The sequence below is a fragment of the Phyllobates terribilis genome, unplaced genomic scaffold (genome assembly GCF_046119375.1).
Source record: "Phyllobates terribilis strain yellow unplaced genomic scaffold, ASM4611937v1 Scaffold_47__1_contigs__length_9908305, whole genome shotgun sequence".
Taxonomy (NCBI): Eukaryota; Metazoa; Chordata; class Amphibia; order Anura; family Dendrobatidae; genus Phyllobates; species Phyllobates terribilis.
The window spans coordinates 5,099,868-5,121,675 of NW_027362807.1; the positions used below are offsets into that span (position 1 = coordinate 5,099,868).

At 44.1% G+C, this 21,808-nt stretch overlaps 1 protein-coding gene across 1 annotated transcript; it reads left to right on the forward strand.

The window, feature by feature from the left end:
* Window positions 1-1,694: 1,694 nt before the first annotated feature.
* LOC141191551 (uncharacterized) lies at window positions 1,695-21,510 on the forward strand. Its single transcript, XM_073661454.1, has 7 exons — window positions 1,695-1,770; window positions 13,618-13,757; window positions 13,887-13,991; window positions 14,075-14,198; window positions 14,282-14,379; window positions 14,556-14,646; window positions 18,803-21,510. The coding sequence occupies exons 2-7, from the start codon at window positions 13,680-13,682 to the stop codon at window positions 19,909-19,911; spliced, it is 1,605 nt and encodes a 534-aa protein (XP_073517555.1). The 5' UTR covers window positions 1,695-1,770; window positions 13,618-13,679; the 3' UTR covers window positions 19,912-21,510.
* The last annotated feature ends 298 nt before the right edge of the window (window positions 21,511-21,808 follow it).

Consider the following 21,808-nt stretch of genomic DNA (forward strand, 5'->3'; position numbering starts at 1 on the left):
ATGAGAACATCTGCCCGGCTTGTACCGGATCCGGGGGTGTTACGTACAAGGCGAAGTTCCCAGAATAAGGATTTGCTTCATTTTGGTGCAGAGTTTCTAGTAGTTTCTGGTTACTACTGTTACAGGCAGATGCCGTCTGCATAATACAGCCAGCACCGCCTCAACCCCTCCATGCATGTGGACCACGGCACAAACACTCAGGTCCATCCTTTTATGCTGACACATTAATAATTCTACAATTATCACCCACAACTTATATACAGAAACCCCCCAACCGTCCCCGATCCAATGGGACTGTCCGACTGTCGCTGGAGGTCGGGGCTATGTCCTGACGAGCTGTGTTCTGTCAGGACAGTCTGTGCAGTACAAGAAAGTCTCATGCCGTGCTGCTGTGATCGCTCCTGGAGAGGGGCAGCATCCGCTCCGCACGCCTCGTACACGCCCGGCTCCGCTCCGCACGCCTCGCGCACGCGCGGCTCCGCTCCGTATGCCTCGTGCACACCCGGCTCCGCTCCGCACGCCTCGCGCACGCGCGGCTCCGCTCCGTATGCCTCGTGCACACCCGGCTCCGCTCCGTACGCCTCGAACACGCCCGGCTCCGCTCCGTACGCCTCGTACACGCCCGGCTCCGCTCCGCACGCCTCGTACACACGCGGCTCCGCTCCGTACGCCTCGTGCACACCCGGCTCCGCTCCGTACGCCTCGTACACCCGGCTCCGCACGCCTCGTACACACGCGGCTCCGCTCCGCACGCCTCGTACACACGCGGCTCCGCTCCGTACGCCTCGTGCACGCCCGGCTCCGATCCGCACGCCTCGTGCACGCCCGGCTCCGCACGCCTCGTACACGCCCGGCTCCGCTCCGCACGCCTCGTACACGCCCGGCTCCGCTCCGTACGCCTCGTGCACGCCCGGCTCCGCTCCGTACGCCTCGTGCACGCCCGGCTCCGCTCCGTACGCCTCGTGCACGCCCGGCTCTGCTCCGTACGCCTCGTGCACGCCCGGCTCCGCTCCGTACGCCTCGAACACGCCCGGCTCCGCTCCGTACGCCTCGTACACGCCCGGCTCCGCTCCGTACGCCTCGTACACGCCCGGCTCCGCTCCGTACGCCTCGTACACACGTGGCTCTGCTCCGTACGCCTCGTACACACCCGGCTCCGCTCCGTACACACGCGGCTCTGCTCCGTACACCTCGTACACAGGCGGCTCCGCTCCGTACACCTCGTACACAGGCGGCTCCGCTCCGTACACCTCGTACACAGGCGGCTCCGCTCCGTACACCTCGTACACGCGCGGCTCCGCTCCGTACACCTCGTACACACGCGGCTCTGCTCCGTACACCTCGTACACACGCGGCTCCGCTCCGTACGCCTCGTACACGCGCGGCTCCGCTCCGTACACCTCGTACACGCGCGGCTCTGCTCCGTACACCTCGTACGCGCGCGGCTCTGCTCCGTACACCTCGTACACACGCGGCTCCGCTCCGTACACCTCGTACACACGCGGCTCTGCTCCGTACACCTCGTACACACGCGGCTCTGCTCCGTACACCTTGTACACACACGGCTCTGCTACATCCACACTGTAAACCCCTCCTGACCCCACACATAAACTTCAGCTCATCCAGCACCATGACAACCAGCACAGCAGAGTCCTGCATCCACTGAGGCCCCTGATCATGTGACCTCTGACTCCTCCCCTCCTGTGACCTCATCACAGCTCCTGTGCGCACAGAGCAGCCATATATGTGGTGGCGGCTCTGCAGGTGGAGGTATGTGGAGACCCCATTACTGGGCGCAGGGGGCATTAACCCCTTCAGCACGGAGACTCTTTTGGGGTCTTGTGTTGCCCCTTTATAAGAATCATAAGGTTTTTGTTCTGTTTCCTGTAATAGATACATACGACCCAACTATGGAGACAGGAAGGGAGGAAACGTATTGTTCTCATAGAACAGGACCCCTTTACTGGCCCCACGGTGTAATGCCCCTTATGCAGGATGTATGATGCCCCCCCACACAGTGTAATGCCCCCATTATGCCCCTTATACAGGATGTATGATGCCCCACACAGTGTAATGCCCCCATTATGCCCCTTATACAGTATGTATGATGCCCCACAGTGTAATGCCCCCATTATGCCCCTTATGCAGTATGTATGATGCCCCCACACAGTGTAATGCCCCCATTATGCCCCTTATGCAGGATGTATGATCCCCCCACAGTGTAATGCCCCATTATGCCCCTTATGCAGGATGTATGATGCCCCCCACACAGTGTAATGCCCCCATTATGCCCCTTATGCAGGATGTATGATGCCGCCACACAGTGTAATGCCCCCATTATGCCCCTTATGCAGGATGTATGATCCCCCCACAGTGTAATGCCCCATTATGCCCCTTATGCAGTATGTATGATGCCCCCCACACAGTGTAATGCCCCCATTATGCCCCTTATGCAGGATGTATGATGCCGCCACACAGTGTAATGCCCCCATTATGCCCCTTATGCAGTATGTATGATGCCCCCACACAGTGTAATGCCCCCATTATGCCCCTTATGCAGTATGTATGATGCCCCCACACAGTGTAATGCCCCTTATACAGGATGTATGATGCCCCCACACAGTGTAATTCCCCCAGTATGCCCCTTATACAGGATGTATGATGCCCCCACACAGTGTAATGCCCCCATTATGCCCCTTATGCAGGATGTATGATGCCCCCACACAGTGTAATGCCCCCATTATGCCCCTTATACAGGATGTATGATGCCCCCACACAGTGTAATGCCCCCATTATGCCCCTTATGCAGGATGTATGATGCCCCCATTATGCCCCTTATGCAGTATGTATGATGCCCCCACACAGTATAATGTTCCCGCAGTAGTGCCTGAGGTCCTGCACTTGGAATGATTCTTCTGGAAAATGGGTTTCCTTCTGCCTGCTCTCCTACATGTATACTTGCATGTAGGGGAGCAGGCCTTACTAGATATCGAGGCTTTGTACAGTAATATACCGCACGAGGATGATATCAGAGGAGTAAGACATTTCTTGAAATCGAGATCAATAGAGTGTAGCAGACATAATGACTTCATGGAGGATCTTCTAAAATTCACTCTTACTCTTAACTTCTTTCTTTTTGACAGGAAGTACTTCCACCAGCTCAGGGGTACTGCGATGGGGAGCCCCTGTGCCCCCTCGTATGATAACCTCTTCCTGGGCTGGTGGGAGGAAACCACAATATTCAGGGATGATCATAAGTGATGACATCCATATATTGGGGTACAGTATAGATATATTGACCACATTTTTATCATCTGGTCAAGGAAGAGTGAACAGTTTCTTGCATTTGTCAGGGAACTCAATATCAATAGCGATGGCCTTAGATTTACATCTGAGTTTAATTATTACCAGTTGCCTTTCCTGGATGTACTAATCTAGAAATAACGAGATGGGACCCTAGGGACACTCATCTACCATAAACCTACAAGCGCTAATAAACTATTGAAATGGGATAGCCACCACTGAAAAAGAGAATACCCAAGGGCCAATTTTTACAGTTGAGAAGGAACTGTTCTAATGTCACAGATTTTATTATACAGACAATAGACATTAACACCAGATTCATGGAAAAAGGTACCCACAGTACAGTTTAGATTCCGCACGATTGTTTGCAGAAAAACAGGAGAGACAGACAATCCTCCATACCTAACCAAGAGAGCAAGAAAAAGATGGGATAACAAGGGTAATAGAAACTGAGTAACGGTATCTTTAATATCCTCAGAAAACACTAGGATGTACTTGTGGCTGACGCGGACCTGAGGGTGCTGTGTGATCTACTCCCACAATAACTTTCAGAATTGGTCAGTCAGTTAGGGACCATTTAGTGCATAGTGTCTATAAAAAACCAAAGGGACTTGGCTAGATAGAAGAGTCTACGGTTTCTTTAGATGTGGAGAATGTTGTACGTGTAATTGGATGAGACCATGTAAATCTTGTTCCTCTACTGGTAAAACCATTGTTCAGAGGGATTATTCCAACTGTAAAACCTCGGGACTTGTATATATGGCCACATGCACCTGCCCCTAGATTATGTAGGCAAGGTCAAGAGGGAATCTAGGAGTAAGGTGGGGTAGCATCTGGGCGATATATGCCAAGGTCGGGACACCCCATTAGCGAGACACATGAACAGTGTACATCGAGTTGAAACCGGAGACATCTCCTTTTGTATCATTGAGTTTAAACCCAATGTGAGAGGGGGTGATCTCAATAGATGTATCCTCAAAAAGGAAAGTGAGTGGATTTCCAGATTGGATTCACTAGACCCTAAGGGACTGAATGAGCAAATTTCCTATGCCTGTTTTGTGTGAATACAGCCCCATTCTGGGTTACATTTTTGGATTTTATACTCTATTCATTGCTACTGTCATTGTTCATTCATTGTTCCCTGTGAATGGGGTTCACATATTGTTGTACTTCATCGAGATATCTGAGTTTCTATATCAGAATTATTTCTTATCAGTTATATCCCACTTATACTATTAAGTAACTAACAAGTTTGGGTTCCTTGTGTATTTCTAATTGTGTAATAGGGGTCAAATTTGACCATTTAGGAATATACTTTGGCCATCATCCCATATTTTATGTAGTGATAAAGTAGATCTACATGCCTATTGCATGATGGGAGGATGTGCAGTACTTGTTTTTAGTCTCCCATGACGCTGACCTCAGAGACAGGACTTTTCTATATTGGTGAAATGCAATCCAAATCCATTTTGCGCTTCAGCGTGGAACTCATGCTTATGGACATGCGCAGTCTCAGAATGATTCTAGATGTGCTTCAGCGTGTAACACAACTACGGGCATACGCAGTCCCGGGTACTACTGGCACGATGGGAATCAGTTTATCTGGCGTTTCAGTGTAAACACATGCACACTAGGGGATGGACATTATCGGACTTCTAGCTCATGAGAAGTAGCGCAGACGCAGTACATTATTGTAGACCGGCTCCATTCTATATACAGTGGGTACGGAAAGTATTCAGACCCCTTTAAATTTTTCTCACTCTTTGTTTCATTGCAGCCATTTGGTAAATTCTAAACAGTTCATTTTGTTTCTCATTAAAGTACACTCTGCACCCCAGACTTTGTGGAAATTTCTCCCATCTCCCTACTGCATCTCTGGAGCTGAGCCACAGTGATTTTGGGGTTATTCTTTACCTCTCTCACCGAGGCTCTTCTCCCACGTTTGGTCAGTTTGGCTGAACGGCCAGGTCTAGGAAGGCTTCTGATGGTCCCAAACCTCTTCCATTTAAGGATTATGGAGGCCACTGTGAACCTTGAGTAATGCAGAAATTCTTTTGTAACCTTGGCTAGATCTGTGCCTTGCCACAATTCTGTCTCTGAGCTCCTTGGGCAGTTCCTTTGAGCTCATGATTCTCATTTGGTCTGATGTGATCTGTGAGGTCTTATATAGACAGGTGTGTGCCTTTCCAAATGAAGTCCTATCAGGTTAATTAAACACAGTTGGACTCCTATGAAGGAGTAGAACCATTTCAAGAAGGATCACAAGGAAATGGACAGCATGTGATTTAAATATGAGTGTCTGAGCAAAGGGTCTGAATACTTATGACCTTGTGATATTTCAGTTTTTCTTTTTTAATAAATTTAAAAAAAAATCTACATTTGTTTTTTTTTCAGTCAAGATGGGGTGCAAAGTGTACATTAACCCCTTAAGCCCCGCGGGTGGTTTGCACGTTAATGACCGGGCCAATTTTTACAATTCTGACCACTGTCACTTTATGAGGTAATTACTCTCGAACGCTTCAACGGATCCCCCTGATTCTGAGATTGTTTTTTCGTGACATATTGTACTTCATGATTGTGGAAAAATTTCTTCGATATCACTTGCGTTTATTTGTGAAAAAAACGGAAATTTGGCGAAAATTTTGAAAATTTTGCAATTTTCAAAATTAGAATTTTTAAGCCCTGAAATCAGAGCGATATGTCACACAAAAGAGTTAATAAATAACATTTCCCACATGTCTACTTTACATCAGCACAATTTTGGAACCAAAATTTTTTTTTGTTAGGGAGCTATAAGGGTTAAAAGTTGACCAGCGATTTCTCATTTTTCCAACAAAATTTACAAAACCATTTTTTTAGGGACCACATCACATTTGAAGTCACTTTGAGAGGTCTTTATGACAGAAAATACCCAAAAGTGACACCATTCTAAAAACTGCACCCCTCAAGGTGCTCAAAACCACATTCAAGAACTTTATTAACCCTTCAGGTGCTTCACAGGAATTTTTTGAATGTGGAAGAAAAAAATTAACATTTAACTTTTTTCACAAAAATGTTAATTTAGACCCAATTTTTTTTATTTTCACAGGGGTAACAAGAAAAAATGGACCCCAAAATTTGTTGTGCAATTTCCCCTGGGCACGCAGATACCCAATATTTGGGGAAAAAATACTGTTTGGGCGCACGGCAGGGCTCGGAAGGGAAGGAGCGCTATTTGACTTTTTGATTGTAAAATTTGCTTGAATAATTAGCGGACGCCATGTTGTGTTTGGAGAGCCCATGTGTGCCCAAACTTTGGAGCTCCCCCACAAGTGACCCCATTTTGGAAACTAGACCCCCCAAGGCACCTTTCTAGATGCATAGTGAGCACTTGGAACCCCCAGGTGCTTCACAAATTGATTCGTAACAATGAAAAAGTGAAAAAAAAAAACACTTTTTCATTTTTATGAATCAATTTGTGAAGCACCTGAGTGTTCCAAGTGCTCACAATGCATCTAGATAGGTGCCTTGGGGGGTCTAGTTTCCAAAATGGGGTCACTTGTGGGGGAGCTCCAATGTTTGGGCACACAGCGGCTCTCCAAACGCAACATGGTGTCGCTAACAATTTGAGCCGATTTTCCGTTAAATTTGTTAGAGGACACCATGTTGCATTTAGAGAGTCCCTGTGTGCCCAAACATTGGAGCTCCCCCACAAGTGACCCCATTTTGGAAACTAGACCCCCCAAGGCACCTATCTAGATGCATAGTGAGCACTTGGAACCCCCAGGTGCTTCACAAATTGATTCGTAACAATGAAAAAGTGAAAAAAAAAACACTTTTTCATTTGTATGAATCAATTTGTGAAGCACCTGAGGGTTCCAAGTGCTCACTATGCATCTAGATAGGTGCCTTGGGTGGTCTAGTTTCCAAAATGGGGTCACTTGTGGGGGAGCTCCAATATTTGGGCACACAGCGGCTCTCTAAATGCAACATGGTGTCCGCTAACAAATTTAACGCAAAATTGGCTCAAATTGTTAGCGACACCATGTTGCGTTTGGAGAGCTGCTGTGTGCCCAAACATTGGAGCTCCCCCACAAGTGACCCCATTTTGGAAACTAGACCCCCCAAGGCACCTATCTAGATGCATAGTGAGCACTTGGAACCCCCAGGTGCTTCACAAATTGATTCGTAACAATGAAAAAGTGAAAAAAAAAAACACTTTTTCATTTTTATGAATCAATTTGTGAAGCACCTGAGTGTTCCAAGTGCTCACAATGCATCTAGATAGGTGCCTTGGGGGGTCTAGTTTCCAAAATGGGGTCACTTGTGGGGGAGCTCCAATGTTTGGGCACACAGCGGCTCTCCAAACGCAACATGGTGTCGCTAACAATTTGAGCCGATTTTCCGTTAAATTTGTTAGAGGACACCATGTTGCATTTAGAGAGTCCCTGTGTGCCCAAACATTGGAGCTCCCCCACAAGTGACCCCATTTTGGAAACTAGACCCCCCAAGGCACCTATCTAGATGCATAGTGAGCACTTGGAACCCCCAGGTGCTTCACAAATTGATTCGTAACAATGAAAAAGTGAAAAAAAAAACACTTTTTCATTTGTATGAATCAATTTGTGAAGCACCTGAGGGTTCCAAGTGCTCACTATGCATCTAGATAGGTGCCTTGGGTGGTCTAGTTTCCAAAATGGGGTCACTTGTGGGGGAGCTCCAATATTTGGGCACACAGCGGCTCTCTAAATGCAACATGGTGTCCGCTAACAAATTTAACGCAAAATTGGCTCAAATTGTTAGCGACACCATGTTGCGTTTGGAGAGCTGCTGTGTGCCCAAACATTGGAGCTCCCCCACAAGTGACCCCATTTTGGAAACTAGACCCCCCAAGGCACCTATCTAGATGCATAGTGAGCACTTGGAACCCCCAGGTGCTTCACAAATTGATTCGTAACAATGAAAAAGTGAAAAAAAAAACACTTTTTCATTTTTATGAATCAATTTGTGAAGCACCTGGGGGTTCCAACTGCTCACTATGCATCTAGATAGGTGCCTTGGGGGGTCTAGTTTCCAAAATGGGGTCACTTGTGGGAGAGCTCCAATGTTTGGGCACACAGGGACTCTCTAAATGCAACATGGTATCCGCTAACAAATTGAATGGAAAATCGGCTCAAATTGTTAGCGGACACCACATTGCGTTTGGAGAGCTTCTCTGTGCCCAAACTTTGGAGCTCCCCCACAAGTGACCCCATTTTGGAAACTAGACCCCCCAAGGCACCTTTCTAGATGCATAGTGAGCACTTGGAACCCCCAGGTGCTTCACAAATTGATTCGTAATAATGAAAAAGTGAAAAAAAAAACACTTTTTCATTTTTACGAATTAATTTGTGAAGCACCTAGGGGTTCCAAGTGCTCACTATGCATCTAGATAGGTGCCTTGGGGGGTCTAGTTTCCAAAATGGGGTCACTTGTGGAGGAGCTCCAATGTTTGGGCACACAGGGACTCTCCAAATGCAACATGATATCCGCTAACAATTTGAGCCGACAATTTGTTAGCGGATATCATGTTGCATTTGGAGAGTCCCTGTGTGCTCAAACATTGGAGCTCCCCCACAAGTGACCCCATTTTGGAAACTAGACCCCCCAAGGCACCTATCTAGATTCATAGTGAGCACTTGGAACCCCAGGTGCTTCACAAATTGATTCATAAAAATGAAAAAGTGTTTTATTTTCACTTTTTCATTTTTACGAATCAATTTGTGAAGCACCTGGGGGTTCCAAGTGCTCACTATGCATCTAGAAAGGTGCCTTGGGGGGTCTAGTTTCCAAAATGGGGTCACTTGTGGGGGAGCTCCAAAGTTTGGGCACAGAGGGGCTCTCCAAACGCAATGTGGTGTCCGCTAACAATTTGAGCCGATTTTTCCATTCAATTTGTTAGCGGATACCATGTTGCATTTAGAGAGTCCCTGTGTGCCCAAACATTGGAGCTCCCCCACAAGTGACCCCATTTTGGAAACTAGACCCCCCAAGGCACCTATCTAGATTCATAGTGAGCACTTGGAACCCCAGGTGCTTCACAAATTGATTCATAAAAATGAAAAAGTGTTTTATTTTCACTTTTTCATTTTTACGAATCAATTTGTGAAGCACCTGGGGGTTCTAAGTGCTCACTATGCATCTAGATAGGTGCCTTGGGGGGTCTAGTTTCCAAAATGGGGTCACTTGTGGGGGAGCTCCAATGTTTGGACACACAGGGGCTCTCCAAACGCAACATGGCGTCCGCTAACAATTTGAGCCGATTTTCCATTCAATTTGTTAGCGGACACCATGTCGCGTTTGGAGAGCCCGTGATGTGCCTAAACAGTGGAGCTCCCCCACAAGTGTCCCCATTTTGGAAACTATACCCCTCAAAGATTTTATTAAGGTGTATAGTGAACATTTTGAACCCAGAGGTACGGCACATTATTTGTTTACATTAGGTCATCATATTGAATAAGTTTTCATTATTCTTGAGCGCAAGTGCTCGCTACTTGAGTTTGCATCGGGTACTCAGGTATGCACCATGTACAGCGTGTGCTCGAGTGACATGCTCGAGTCCCTGCTCCGCATGTTTCACGGTTATTAGACATCCAAAAAAAAACATGCGGGGATCGCTCGTGCATGGCAGGCAATCCCCGTAAAGTTTTTTGGCCGCGAAGCATATGGGGCAGAGACTCGAGCATGTCACTCAAATACCCACGATACTAAATGCATACCAGAGCACCCGATGCAAACTCAAGTAGCGAGCACTTGCTCTCAACACTAGTCGCCATATCGTCATCTTTTTTTCTTACTTTTGAAAAAAATCCCAACCCCAGCCCTAACCCTAGCACAACCCTAGCCCCAGCACAACCCTAGCCCCAGCACAACCCTAGCCCCAAACCCAGCCCTAACCCTAGCCCAATCCTAACTCAAGAGTTTATTTTTGACGCCGTTCCTTGTGCGGTATAAGTGATTAGACGACTTTATTCTTCGGGTCGGTGTGATTACAGCAATGCCAGAATCATATGGGGTTTTTATGACTGACAGCTGTCACACACTAAAAGACGCATTTTTTGTAAAATCTAGTTTTTGCATCGCCATATTTTGAGAGCTATAATTTTTCCAAATTTTGGCAGACAGTCATGTGACGGCTCGTTTTTTGCGGGATGACTTGACGTTGTTATTGGTGCCATTTTCAGGCACGTGACATTTTTTGATCGCTTTCTATTCCGATTTTTGGGAGGCAGAATAAACAAAAACCAACAATTCAGGAATTGTTTTTTTTTGTTTTTTTTTATTCTGTTCCGCGTGTGGTAAAATTGATGAGGCAGCTTTACTCTTCGGGTCAGTACGTTTACAGCGGTACCACATTTGTATAATTTTTCTATGTTTTGGCGCTTATACACAATAAAAGCTATTTTATAGAAAAAAATATTTTTTAGTATCGCTTTATTCTGAGAGCTATAACTTTTTTATTTTTCGGCTGATGGAGCTATATGGCGGCTTGTTTTTTGCGGGACGAGATGACGTTTTCAGCGGTATCATTTTTATTTATATGCGTCTTTTTGATCGCGTGTTATTCCACTTTTTGTTTGGCGGTATGGTGATAAAGCATTGTTTTTTGCTTGGTGTTTTTTTTTTTTTTTTTACCGTGTTCACTGAAGGGGTTAACTAGTGGGACAGTTTTATAGGTCAGGTTGTTCCGGACGCGGCGATACCAAATATGTGTACTTTTATTGTTTTTTTTTTATTTTTTTTATAATAATATTTATTGATGGGTACATTATATTTTTATTTTTGGTGTATTATTTTTTTTATTTTTTTATAATATTTTTGCACATTTTTTTTTTTTTTTTTTTCCACTTTCACACAGTTTATACACTTTATTACTTTGTCCCACTCTGGGACTTTCACTTTTTTTTTTCTGATCGCCTGCATGGCACAGGAATGGAGCACCATCCCTATGCCATGAAGGCTGTCAGAAGTGCACAGTGTGAAGATTGCTTGGAGATGCACTGCGCATGTCCAAGCAATCTTCCTGCTCTCTGGTGACCCGGATGTTGTCATGACGACATCGGGTCGTCATGGCAACACCCGGGAAGCCTTTGCAGACTGCGCTGGAAGCCGGAAGAGGAGGTGAGTATCGGCGATCACCTCCCCTTGCCCCCGCAATGCCGCGATCGACTTCGATCGACTTCGATCGCAGCATCGCGGGGGTTAATGTGCTGGGAGCGGTGCGTGACCGCTCCCTGCACATAGTACCGGGTGTCAGCTGTGACAATCAGCTGACACCCGGCGGCGATCGCGCCCGCACAGCCTGTGTGCGCGCGCGATCGCCATGACGTACTAATACGGGTCTGGCTCTTAAGTCCCAGGGCACAGACGCGTATTAGTACGTCAGATGTTATTAAGGGGTTAATGAGAAAAAAATGAACTTTTTAGAATTTACCAAATGGCTGCAATGAAACAGAGTGAACAATTTAAAGGGGTCTGAATACTTTCCGTACCCACTGTAAAGTGGTGCTGCACGTAGTGGTTTAGAGGAATGCGGTGTCCACCGCTAGTTCCTGGTGCTGTGTGCGTTGTTAGGGGCAGGATGATATCTAAAGGTGGGGGGCGGGATTAGTGAGGGCGGCTGACCTATCGCTGCCAATCCTACAGGGCTGTATAGTGTGAACTCCGGAAGTGCACGTGTGATGTCACGGGAAATGACGCGCTTCTCCCAGGAAGCTGTGCGTTCCACAAGCCGGTGTAAATGCTTTCCAGTGAGCCGGAAGTTTGAGTGCCAGTGAGAGAACGTGCATTCCACCAGTATAGAGCATAAGACCCCATGGGCATGAGCCAGAGCCTTTGATGGAGTGGAGAAGAATCCAGGAGAGTGGACAAGAATGTGTCAGAGAGGAATAATCTGCAATAAAGGAGACAATATTTGAGTAGGATATGGAGATCAAAACATGTATATTATTGACCTATTCAAATTGAAGACCACATTTCCAAATGTAAAATACATTTTAACATAGGGTCACATAAGATCCCTGGGTGACAAGTTTCTTTATACCAATTGTTCAATGAGAACCAAACTCCAAGCATAAAAAAACCTTATATAAAGGCCAGTAGGTCATACTCCCTATTAAGGCTTTTCGGTGAAGGGCACAGTGATGGGCACCAATGTGGCCCCCCCAATATGCAAATTGCTTCTTGTCAGCTTTCGAGAGTCAGGTGGTCTACTCTAATCCACTTTTTCAAGAACATTCCATTCTCTGGAAACGTTTCATAGACGACATCTTTTGCATATGGGGGGGTCCCTTAGAATCTTTAGAGGTTTTTCTCCACACTGAACTCCGCATGGCCAGATTTGAGCTTCACCATGACATATGATTCAAGCAGTGTTAGTTTCCAAGGATCAAGGATACACAGGGCCACCTAACAACTGACCTCTATTCCAAGCCCACCGATCGCTATGGCCTATTACACTTTTCTAGCAATCATCCAATGTCGATGAATAAATCTATACCTACATCACAATTTCAGAGGGTCAAACAGATAGTGTCCAGTGAAACTATCCGCAATCAGAGGTTACAAGAAATGATAACCAAATTCACTGAACGAGGCTATCCACCTAGCTTCTTGCATCCCCAGGCGTTGTATTCCAGAACTGATCGTCCAAACACTAAGGACAGAATCCCCTTCGTTCACACGTTCCACCCCTTCACCTACATCTTACATAAAACCATTAGGAAACACAGGAACATCTTACAAACTGGCTATCCCACGATCCCTGCGTTCCAACAACCCTTCCTACCGTGTTTTAAGAGAGCAATCAATATTACAGACTCTCTGGTATGTGCCGATTTGGGCACAGCGCACCAAGGTCCTAAACAATGGTTCTTGCAGAATCCCAAAATGGGCACATTCCCATGTCTCCATTGTCGTCAATGCAGCAATGTCCTCAGGTCAACCGAAACGTTTACTTTTGTTTTTGGACTGCATTAAAAAAAATGTTTTCTATAAGAACCATTGAGTGCCGAGGTTATTCTCAATGTCAATTCCAGTGTCAGAAAATTAGACGAGAATTAGCGTTATGGAAGATGAGTCTATGAGTAACGTATTCAGCTGCAGTCTCCGAGGAAGAAACTGCTTGTTGTCTGTGGCCTAAAATATAAAGGTTTTATTACTAGATGTAAAGGAAAAAAAACGAAATTCTGTAAAATAATAAATCTCCTTATATGTTTCCCCTCATTATCTCCAATAGTTGTATTATTACACAGGATTTTTATGATGTTACATCTGCTCATCATCTTCTCTCTGCAGTTTCGGATCCTCTCAGTGGAGATATTCTATATAAGAGAATTTTCCTGATTTACCTATCACAGATGGATATGGGCAGAGACAAGATGGCGGAGAGGTTATTACACCTCACCCTAGAGATCCTCTTTCGGCTTACTGGAGAGGTGAGAGATTCTGATGACGTCACATTACATCATTCTTATATATGGGAATAACAGATGGACAGAACTGGAGAGGCGAGGGCTCTGGAAATGTCTGGAGTGAGTTTTATTAATGTGTCTCTCCATAACCAGAGATTAATCACGGGGCCTCCACCTCACCCCCTGATACATGAGGACATCAATGACCAGAAGATCCTAGAACTCACCTACAAGATGATTGAGCTGCTGACTGGAGAGGTGACACTGCTGGGAATGCTGGGACATTAAACAGTAACACTATGAAGGGATCGGGGAGATGACTGTATCATTGTATGTGTCAGGTTCCTATAAGGTGTCAGGATGTCGCCGTCTATTTTTCCATGGAGGAGTGGGAATATTTAGAAGGGCGCAAAGATCTGTACAAGGACGTCATGATGGAGGTTCCCCAGCCCCTCACATCACCAGGTAATAGACAGGACTAAAACCACACGGCCTATAATTATCTGTATGTAAAGAATGAATTCAGTCCTTGCATGTGTTTTCTCCAGATCTATCCAGTAAGTTGACAACGCCAGAGAGATGTCCCCGTCCTCTTCTTCCACAGGACTGTAAACAAGAAGATCCCAATGTTCCTCAGGATCATCAGGTAGTTGAAGAGAAGGTGTCATGAGATTTCCCCTATGATGTGTAGACGGCTGTGAAGGTCTTGTGTTCAGTCTTGTTTTATATTTGTGTAATGAGAACGGTGGAGATGGCAGGATTAGAGCTGATCATAGATGTGACTTCTCTGTCTGTTTGTGACTTTTACAATATTTGTTTCAGTGTGAAGATCTGACCCATATTAATATTACAGAGATATATGTGAGGGGTGATGAGCAGTGTAAAGAGGAGATTCCTACATATGACTACCCAGGTGAGTAGTAACCACTAAATACAGAGAAGTCGTCACAAATTCTTCTCAGTCCCTGTCTGTGGCTGCTTTATCGGTGGTGTAGTCCGGCCGTATCACAATCGTGTGATCACCATTTTGCCGCTAGACGACAGCATTCTCCTCCATCCGAAAATGTTCAAATTACTTGCGAAAATTGTGAAAGCCCTTTTGTATAGCACTTACAACCTGGAAGATCCACCTACCCCCTGAGATTAGATGATGCTGACCGTTACCTGCCCAGGTCTGTAAACTACAAAGCTAAATGACAGCGTACGTAGAATGTGCTGACAAATTAGAAAATCACTTGAAGAAAAATATTATGATGGGCCTCTAAGAGAAAGCGGAGGGTAATGATGCTGTTGGCTTCCTAGATCCCTGATATCTTATTGGATGAATCTACCTTCTCCCTCTTCTGTGCTGCTGAATGTGCTCATATGGTCCCTACAAGACCTGGTCCAGTCTTTCTGGCCAAACTTCACTTTTTTGATCAACAACATTAAATGTGCAGTGAGGGACAAGTGTGAATTTCTGTACAATAACAGCAAAGTTTCCCTTTATCCTGACTGTTCAATTTCTTTTTAAACCAACTAACTTCAAACAGGATTGTGATAAACTATACAGAAAACATTACACCTGTGCCATGATATATCTCTAAGCTGTGCGTGGCTGATGGCTGTAATATACATTTATTCACGCCTGCAGGAGATGTGTTGGCTCCAGCCCTGGTTTCATGGATTCACTCCACGTCATAAATTCCATTATGTTTTCAATCCTAATAAATTCAGATTACTGCACAATCTCTCCTGAAATGGGGGCACTAATACATTCTCTACTCTCCTGGTCAGAACTCATAGTAGCTCCAATGGTCCGCCATAAATGAGTGTGACTCCGGTTTAGTGTTTTTATATTCTTTCTTTTTTTACAGGTTCATTGTGGTGGGATCGGCCGGCCTCACTTATGTGAGTCTGTAACTCCCTGGTAGTCTTTCAAAAAGGTCTCCATTGCCTCTTCCAAATGCCCGAGATCTAAATTTAAGACGCCTCAGCTCTGCACTATTATAAAAAGTTCACTTTAAATGTCTAATATTTCTTCTTGAAACTCATCTGACAGAAAATATTGTCCCTTACGATAGTTTAGATTGCCAAGAGCCACCGAGCCCCATACTCCAATTACCACGGAGAGGTTTCACCACTAGTTACTCATTTTTCTCTGATGAAGACTGTTGAGTTTGATCATTTCAGTAGATGTTTTATTGTCTATAGTCAGTTTTTGACTTTGTAATCCTCTGATTTAACCCCTTCCTGCAGCCAGTTTTGTGTTTCTAATCAGGCCCCATTTTTCAAATCACTTTATGTGGTGATAACTTTGGAATTCTTCATAAAGGATAATAAGAAACAAATGGACCTTACAAATTATTTTCCAACTTCTTTTGAATCTGACAATCCCCTATATACGGTTGTACACTACTGTCTGGGCACATGGCAGGTTAAGAAGGGCAGGAGCGCCATTTAGCTATTTGAATGCAGATCTTGCTGGAATAGTTCGCAGACACAATGTATTGGGGACGCTGTTCATGGTCACCTGGAAGCTCAAAAGATGGCCACCACGAATAGGCTTGCCTTATCTAACCCGTTTACAGATTGCACAAATTAATAATAATAATAATTTTTTTTATTTTTATAGCGCCAACATATTCCGCAGCACTTTACAAATTTTAGGGGGAAATTATACAAACAATACAGAATAAGCATATCTCATATTGAAAGGAGTTAGGGCCCTGCTCGCAAGCTTATAGTCTATGAGGAAATGGGGGAGACACAAAAGGTAGAATGTACATATATTGTATAATGCAGCCTTGATATACTAAATAGGATAAATAATACATGGACTGGTCGCCTGCCAGTATGTGTGCAGCCCTGACCGAGGCTATTATGTGCATGGTTGGTATGAACCTGAACTTGAGGAAGATTTTAATTTGGGGGAAAACTGGGACGGACAACTGGGATGGACAGATAGTGTGTGGAGGCGATACGCCAGTCTAAAGAAATGAGTTTTTAGGGTCCACTTGAAACTGTGGGTATTGTGAATTAATCGAACTGTCCTGGGTAGTGCATTTCAAAGAATTGGCGCAGCACGCGAGAAATCTTGGAGACACGAGTGGGAAGTTCGGATTATGGAGGATTTTAGTTTTAAGTCACTGGCAGAACGGAGGCCACGTGTAGGGTGGTAGACTGAGACAAGGGAGGAGATGTAGGGGGGTACTGAAGCATGGAGCGCTTTGTGGGTAAGCGTGGTAATTTTAAATTGAACTCTATATTGGATGGGTAACCAATGCAATGACTGGCACAGGGAAGAGGCATCGGTGTAGCGGTTGGCGAGGAATATGATCCTGGCTGCTGCGTTAAGGACGGATTGGAGAGGGGAGAGTTTAATAAGAGGGAGTTGCTGTAGTCCAGACGAGAATGTATAAGAGCTACAGTAAGAGTTTTTGCCGAGTCAAAGGTTAGAAAAGTCCTGATTCTTGAGATGTTTTTGAGGTGTAGATGACATGAACGAGCGAGTAATTTGATGTCAGGAGTGAAGGAAAGGTCGGAGTCAAAAATGACCCCAAGATAGCGGGCTTGTTGCTGGGGAGTAATGGTTGAGCCATAAGCGGAAATGGCAATATCGGGCATAGGTAGGTTAGTGGAGGGAGGAAAGACGAGTAGTTCAGTTTTTGACAGATTCAGTTTTAGACAGAGGGAGGACATAAATTACTTCATAAATTTACGTCATAAACACAAATTACTTTGCTCATCATCCTTTAACCCCTCTACATGGATCTGGACTAACACAGAGATCCCTAGGCTTGGGCCACGGTGTTACCTGCTGTTCTGTGGAGTGAGATCGGAAGAAGAATAGTCAGGTAGCCGGGTCAGAACCAAAAGGATAGAGAAAATACAAACTCAGAAGACACGAGTAGTCAGTAAATGGGCCGGGGTCACAACAGGAAACAAATACACAAGCCGGGAGCTGAGCACAGAGGACTGAACCAGAGGAGAACAAGGCTGTATCTGGCAGCTTCCGGCAATATGCCTTCAGCTTTAGTAGGGTGTGGTTCTCTCCAAATGTCTGAAGCAGGGAGCAGATTACTCCAGCTGGACAGCACATACACCCATACTGCCAGACTGGATGGTACTATTGGTCCCAGTAATCCTAATCTTAGTGGCTGGACAGAGCCTTCGCCGCCCAGAGCTTCTGGTTCTGACGTCTCTTCCATCACCAGCGCCGCCTGCAGAATGAATAAGACGGTGCCTGGTGACAAAAGCAGACGTCACACAAGTCGAAGCAGGAGGAGAAGTAGATGTCCCAGAGGAGATGGGATACACCTTTTGCAGAAGCCCTAATATAACAAAATGGCAGAAAACCAGAGCAGTAGAAATCCTCATAAAGTGACTCCATTTTGGAAATTATAACCCTCAGTGAATTAATCTATAGGAGAAGTGACTATTTTGACTCCACAGGCACTTTCCGGAAATTAGCACGCAGTGGATGTTGGAGAGTGAAAACTGCAAATATATAATTTCATTACCCAACACATAGTGCCCAGATTGTGCTCCAGGAGACACACACCATCAATTAAGTGGGTTCTTCTCATTATAGTAATGTCAAATACATGGATAATAAATGAGATTTAGGCACATAAACTACTGCAAAGCTCAGAAGCGAGAAGGATATCTGACTTTGGAAGAGCAGATATTGCTGGATTGGGTTATGGAAGCCATGTTGCTTTTCAAGAGCCTTTAAGCCACTAATAATGTGGAAACCTCTGTTTTTCCACTGACAGATGATGGATCTGAGTGGAGACTTGTTTTTTGTCAGATAAGTAGAAGTTTTTATTGGTATTCTTTTTGCCTACATAACATCATTTGGTGGCTTTTTATTCCATATTTGGGAGGCAGAATGAAAAAACAGTTGAACACCACGCTTTACTGATCCAGCCTATGAGGTTTTCTATTAGACAGTCATTGTTCTGGTGAATAAGTGAATTTTTTTTATATAACTTGCCTTTTTACGGACAATTTAAGTAGAAATGTTAAAAAATATAAAATTCAAAGATTTTTTATTAAAAATTAATAATTGGTTTTATTCTTGGCAGATGTCTGTACCAGGAGATTAGAGGGACAGCTGATATCTTCAATTTTTAAATCAGATAATTTTCAGATCCAACAGGATACAATTGAAATGAATGACATTACTCCAGATATACCATCATTCCTTCACAGCAAAGATCTGTCATCTGATCCTTTGAAACAGGTCCTGTCTTCTGATTCATTACCGACTACTAAGGAAAATCAAAGTCACAAAATAAGCATTAAAAAACGAATTGCTCCTAAAGCAAAGAAGCCATTTTCACGTTCAGAATATAGAAATAGTTTTCCTCTCAAAAAGTCTTTTCTTAAACCTCAAAAAATTCACACAGCAGAGAATAGATTTTCTTGTTCAAAGTGTGGAAGATGTTTTAATCAGAAATCAGATCTTTTTAGGCACCAGAGAACTCACACAGGAGAGAAGCCATTTTCCTGTTCAGAATGTGGGAAACGTTTTACAGAGAAATCAACTCTTATCACACATCAGAGAACTCACACAGGAGAGAAGCCATTTTCCTGTTCAGAATGTGGGAAATGTTTTACAGAGAAATCAAATCTTATTGTACATCAGAGAACTCACACGGGAGAGAAGCCATTTTCCTGTTCAGAATGTGGGAAATCTTTTGCAACAAAATCAAATCTTATCAAACATCAGAGAACTCACACAGGGGAGAAGCCTTTTTCATGTTCAGATTGTGGAAAATGTTTTGGACACAAATCATATCTTAATAAACATCAGAGAACTCACACAGGGGAGAATCTTTTTTCATGTTCAGAATGTGGGAAATATTTTACAGAGAAATCAACTCTTATCAACCATCAGAGAACTCACACAGGAGAAAAGCCATTTTCCTGTTCAGAATGTGGGAAATGTTTTACAGAGAAATCAACTCTTACCAAACATCACAAAACTCACATAGGGAAGAAGCCTTTTTCCTGTTCAGAATGTGGGAAATATTTTAAAAATAAATGGAATCTTATTATTCACCACAGAACTCACACAGGGGAGAAGCCTTTTTCATGTTCAGAATGTGGGAAATGTTTTAACCAGAAATCGGATCTTGATAAGCACCAGAGAACCCACACAGGGGAGAATGTCGCAACTACACCCAACTAGTCTCTGTAGAGACTAGAAAGGCCCTAGCTGCACAACTAAAAAGACCACCACACACCTAACTAACTAATAAGCCATTGAGGAGTTTCTCATACCTCCTGTGGAACCAGAGGGGAGGCTGCAACACACTCTCAACAAGGAGAAAGGAAAGTATGAAGTAAAATACAAAAACTCTGAGTGAGAAACAAAAACACATTCATATAGGGCAAAGAAGGCAAGCTAAGGAGAACCACAAATAAAGGGAACGAGTATAATCTCCCAGAAACCTAACATTGTTAGAATAAAAAGGTACTGGGAGGGAAAGCAAACTGACCGGGAGGATAGTTTCACCTTTGTGGTGAAACTTATAAAATTCATCCTCACCAACTGGAAATGTAAACCTGTACATTTATAATGACCACGGACAAGATAAAGATTCCCAACTCACATCAGGACCACAAGATCCCAGGTACTTTCAGCTGCATCACAATGAACTTAATTATATGTACCAATTGTCCAACTGGGGGTCTGTATGTAGGGGAGACAGGGCAAAAACTTAAAACAAGGATGAATTCTCATCGCCACACAATAAAAGAAAAAAAGAATAGATTCACTTGTGGCCAAACATTTCTACGGCCACAACTGCTTCTCCCTCTCCCATGTTGATAGTTCTGCTTCAAGTCTCTTATCTTATCTATTGCATTATTCCTGTGCCCTGTTGTGTATAAATATGTGACTCTTCACATTTTGTGTTATACCATGTTTGATGAAGAGACCAGAGTAGTCTCGAAAGCTTACTGACTAATGGCTAACTGAAAAGATGGTATCAACCACTGAGGACTTTCAAATTTTAATGTTTTTCTCCAAACAGCAATTTTAAGATCTCTCCACAGGTGTTCAATGGGATTTAGATCCGGATTCATTGCTGGTCAGAACTGTCCAGCACTTTGTTTCCATCCATTTTCTGGGTGCTTCTTGAAGTATGTTTGGGGTCATTGTCATGCTGGAAGACCCAAGACCCAGCTTTCTGACACTAGGCACTACATTGTGCCCCAAAATCCTTTGCTAATCTTCAGATTTCATGATGCCTTGCACACAGTCAAGGTACCTGACCAGAGGCAGCAAAACAACCCAAAAACATCTTTGAAGCGCCACCATATTTGACTGTATGTGTTGTAAATTTATTGATTATGTTGCGCAGCTTGGACAGAGGAACATCCGGATCTCTAAAGATGGATTTATAACCTTGAAATTATTGATATTTTTCAACAATTTTGGTTCTCAAGTCCTCAGACAGTTCTCTTCTCCTTTTTATGTTTTCTCCATTCTTAGTGTGCCACACATATGCACACAATGCAAAGATTGAATCAACTTCTCCCTTTTTTATCTGGTTTTAGTTGTGATTTTCATATTGCCCACACCTGTTACTTGCCACAATTGTGTTTGAACAAGCTTCACATGCTTGAAACAAAGTTGTTTACCCACAATTTTGGCAAGGTGTCAATCATTTTGCCCGACCTATTTTATGTGGTTTTGTGTGAAATTATGTTAAATTTGCCTTTTTTTCTCTGTTTTCTTGTGTTTTTCCAATACATGCAAAGGAAATAAACGTGTAGAACAAAACATGTACCTGCAATAATTTTCTGGGAGAATTACTTTTTACATTTTCTGTAACAATTTCAAGGGAGCCAACACTTTTGACCATGACTTGTTTTTGTCGCCTTTTTAATTTGTTGCAGCATATCATCCGCTTCATGTTCCGCTATGTTAGGAGACTTGTAGCAAAGTCCAGTTAGCAGCTTTCCATTATTGCCATTTCCATGTACATTACCCATACTGATTTTACATGCAGAGGGCCAAAATGAAAAACTTGGACAAAGTCGTGGACCAACCAGTATACAGTATAATGGGCCCCACATAG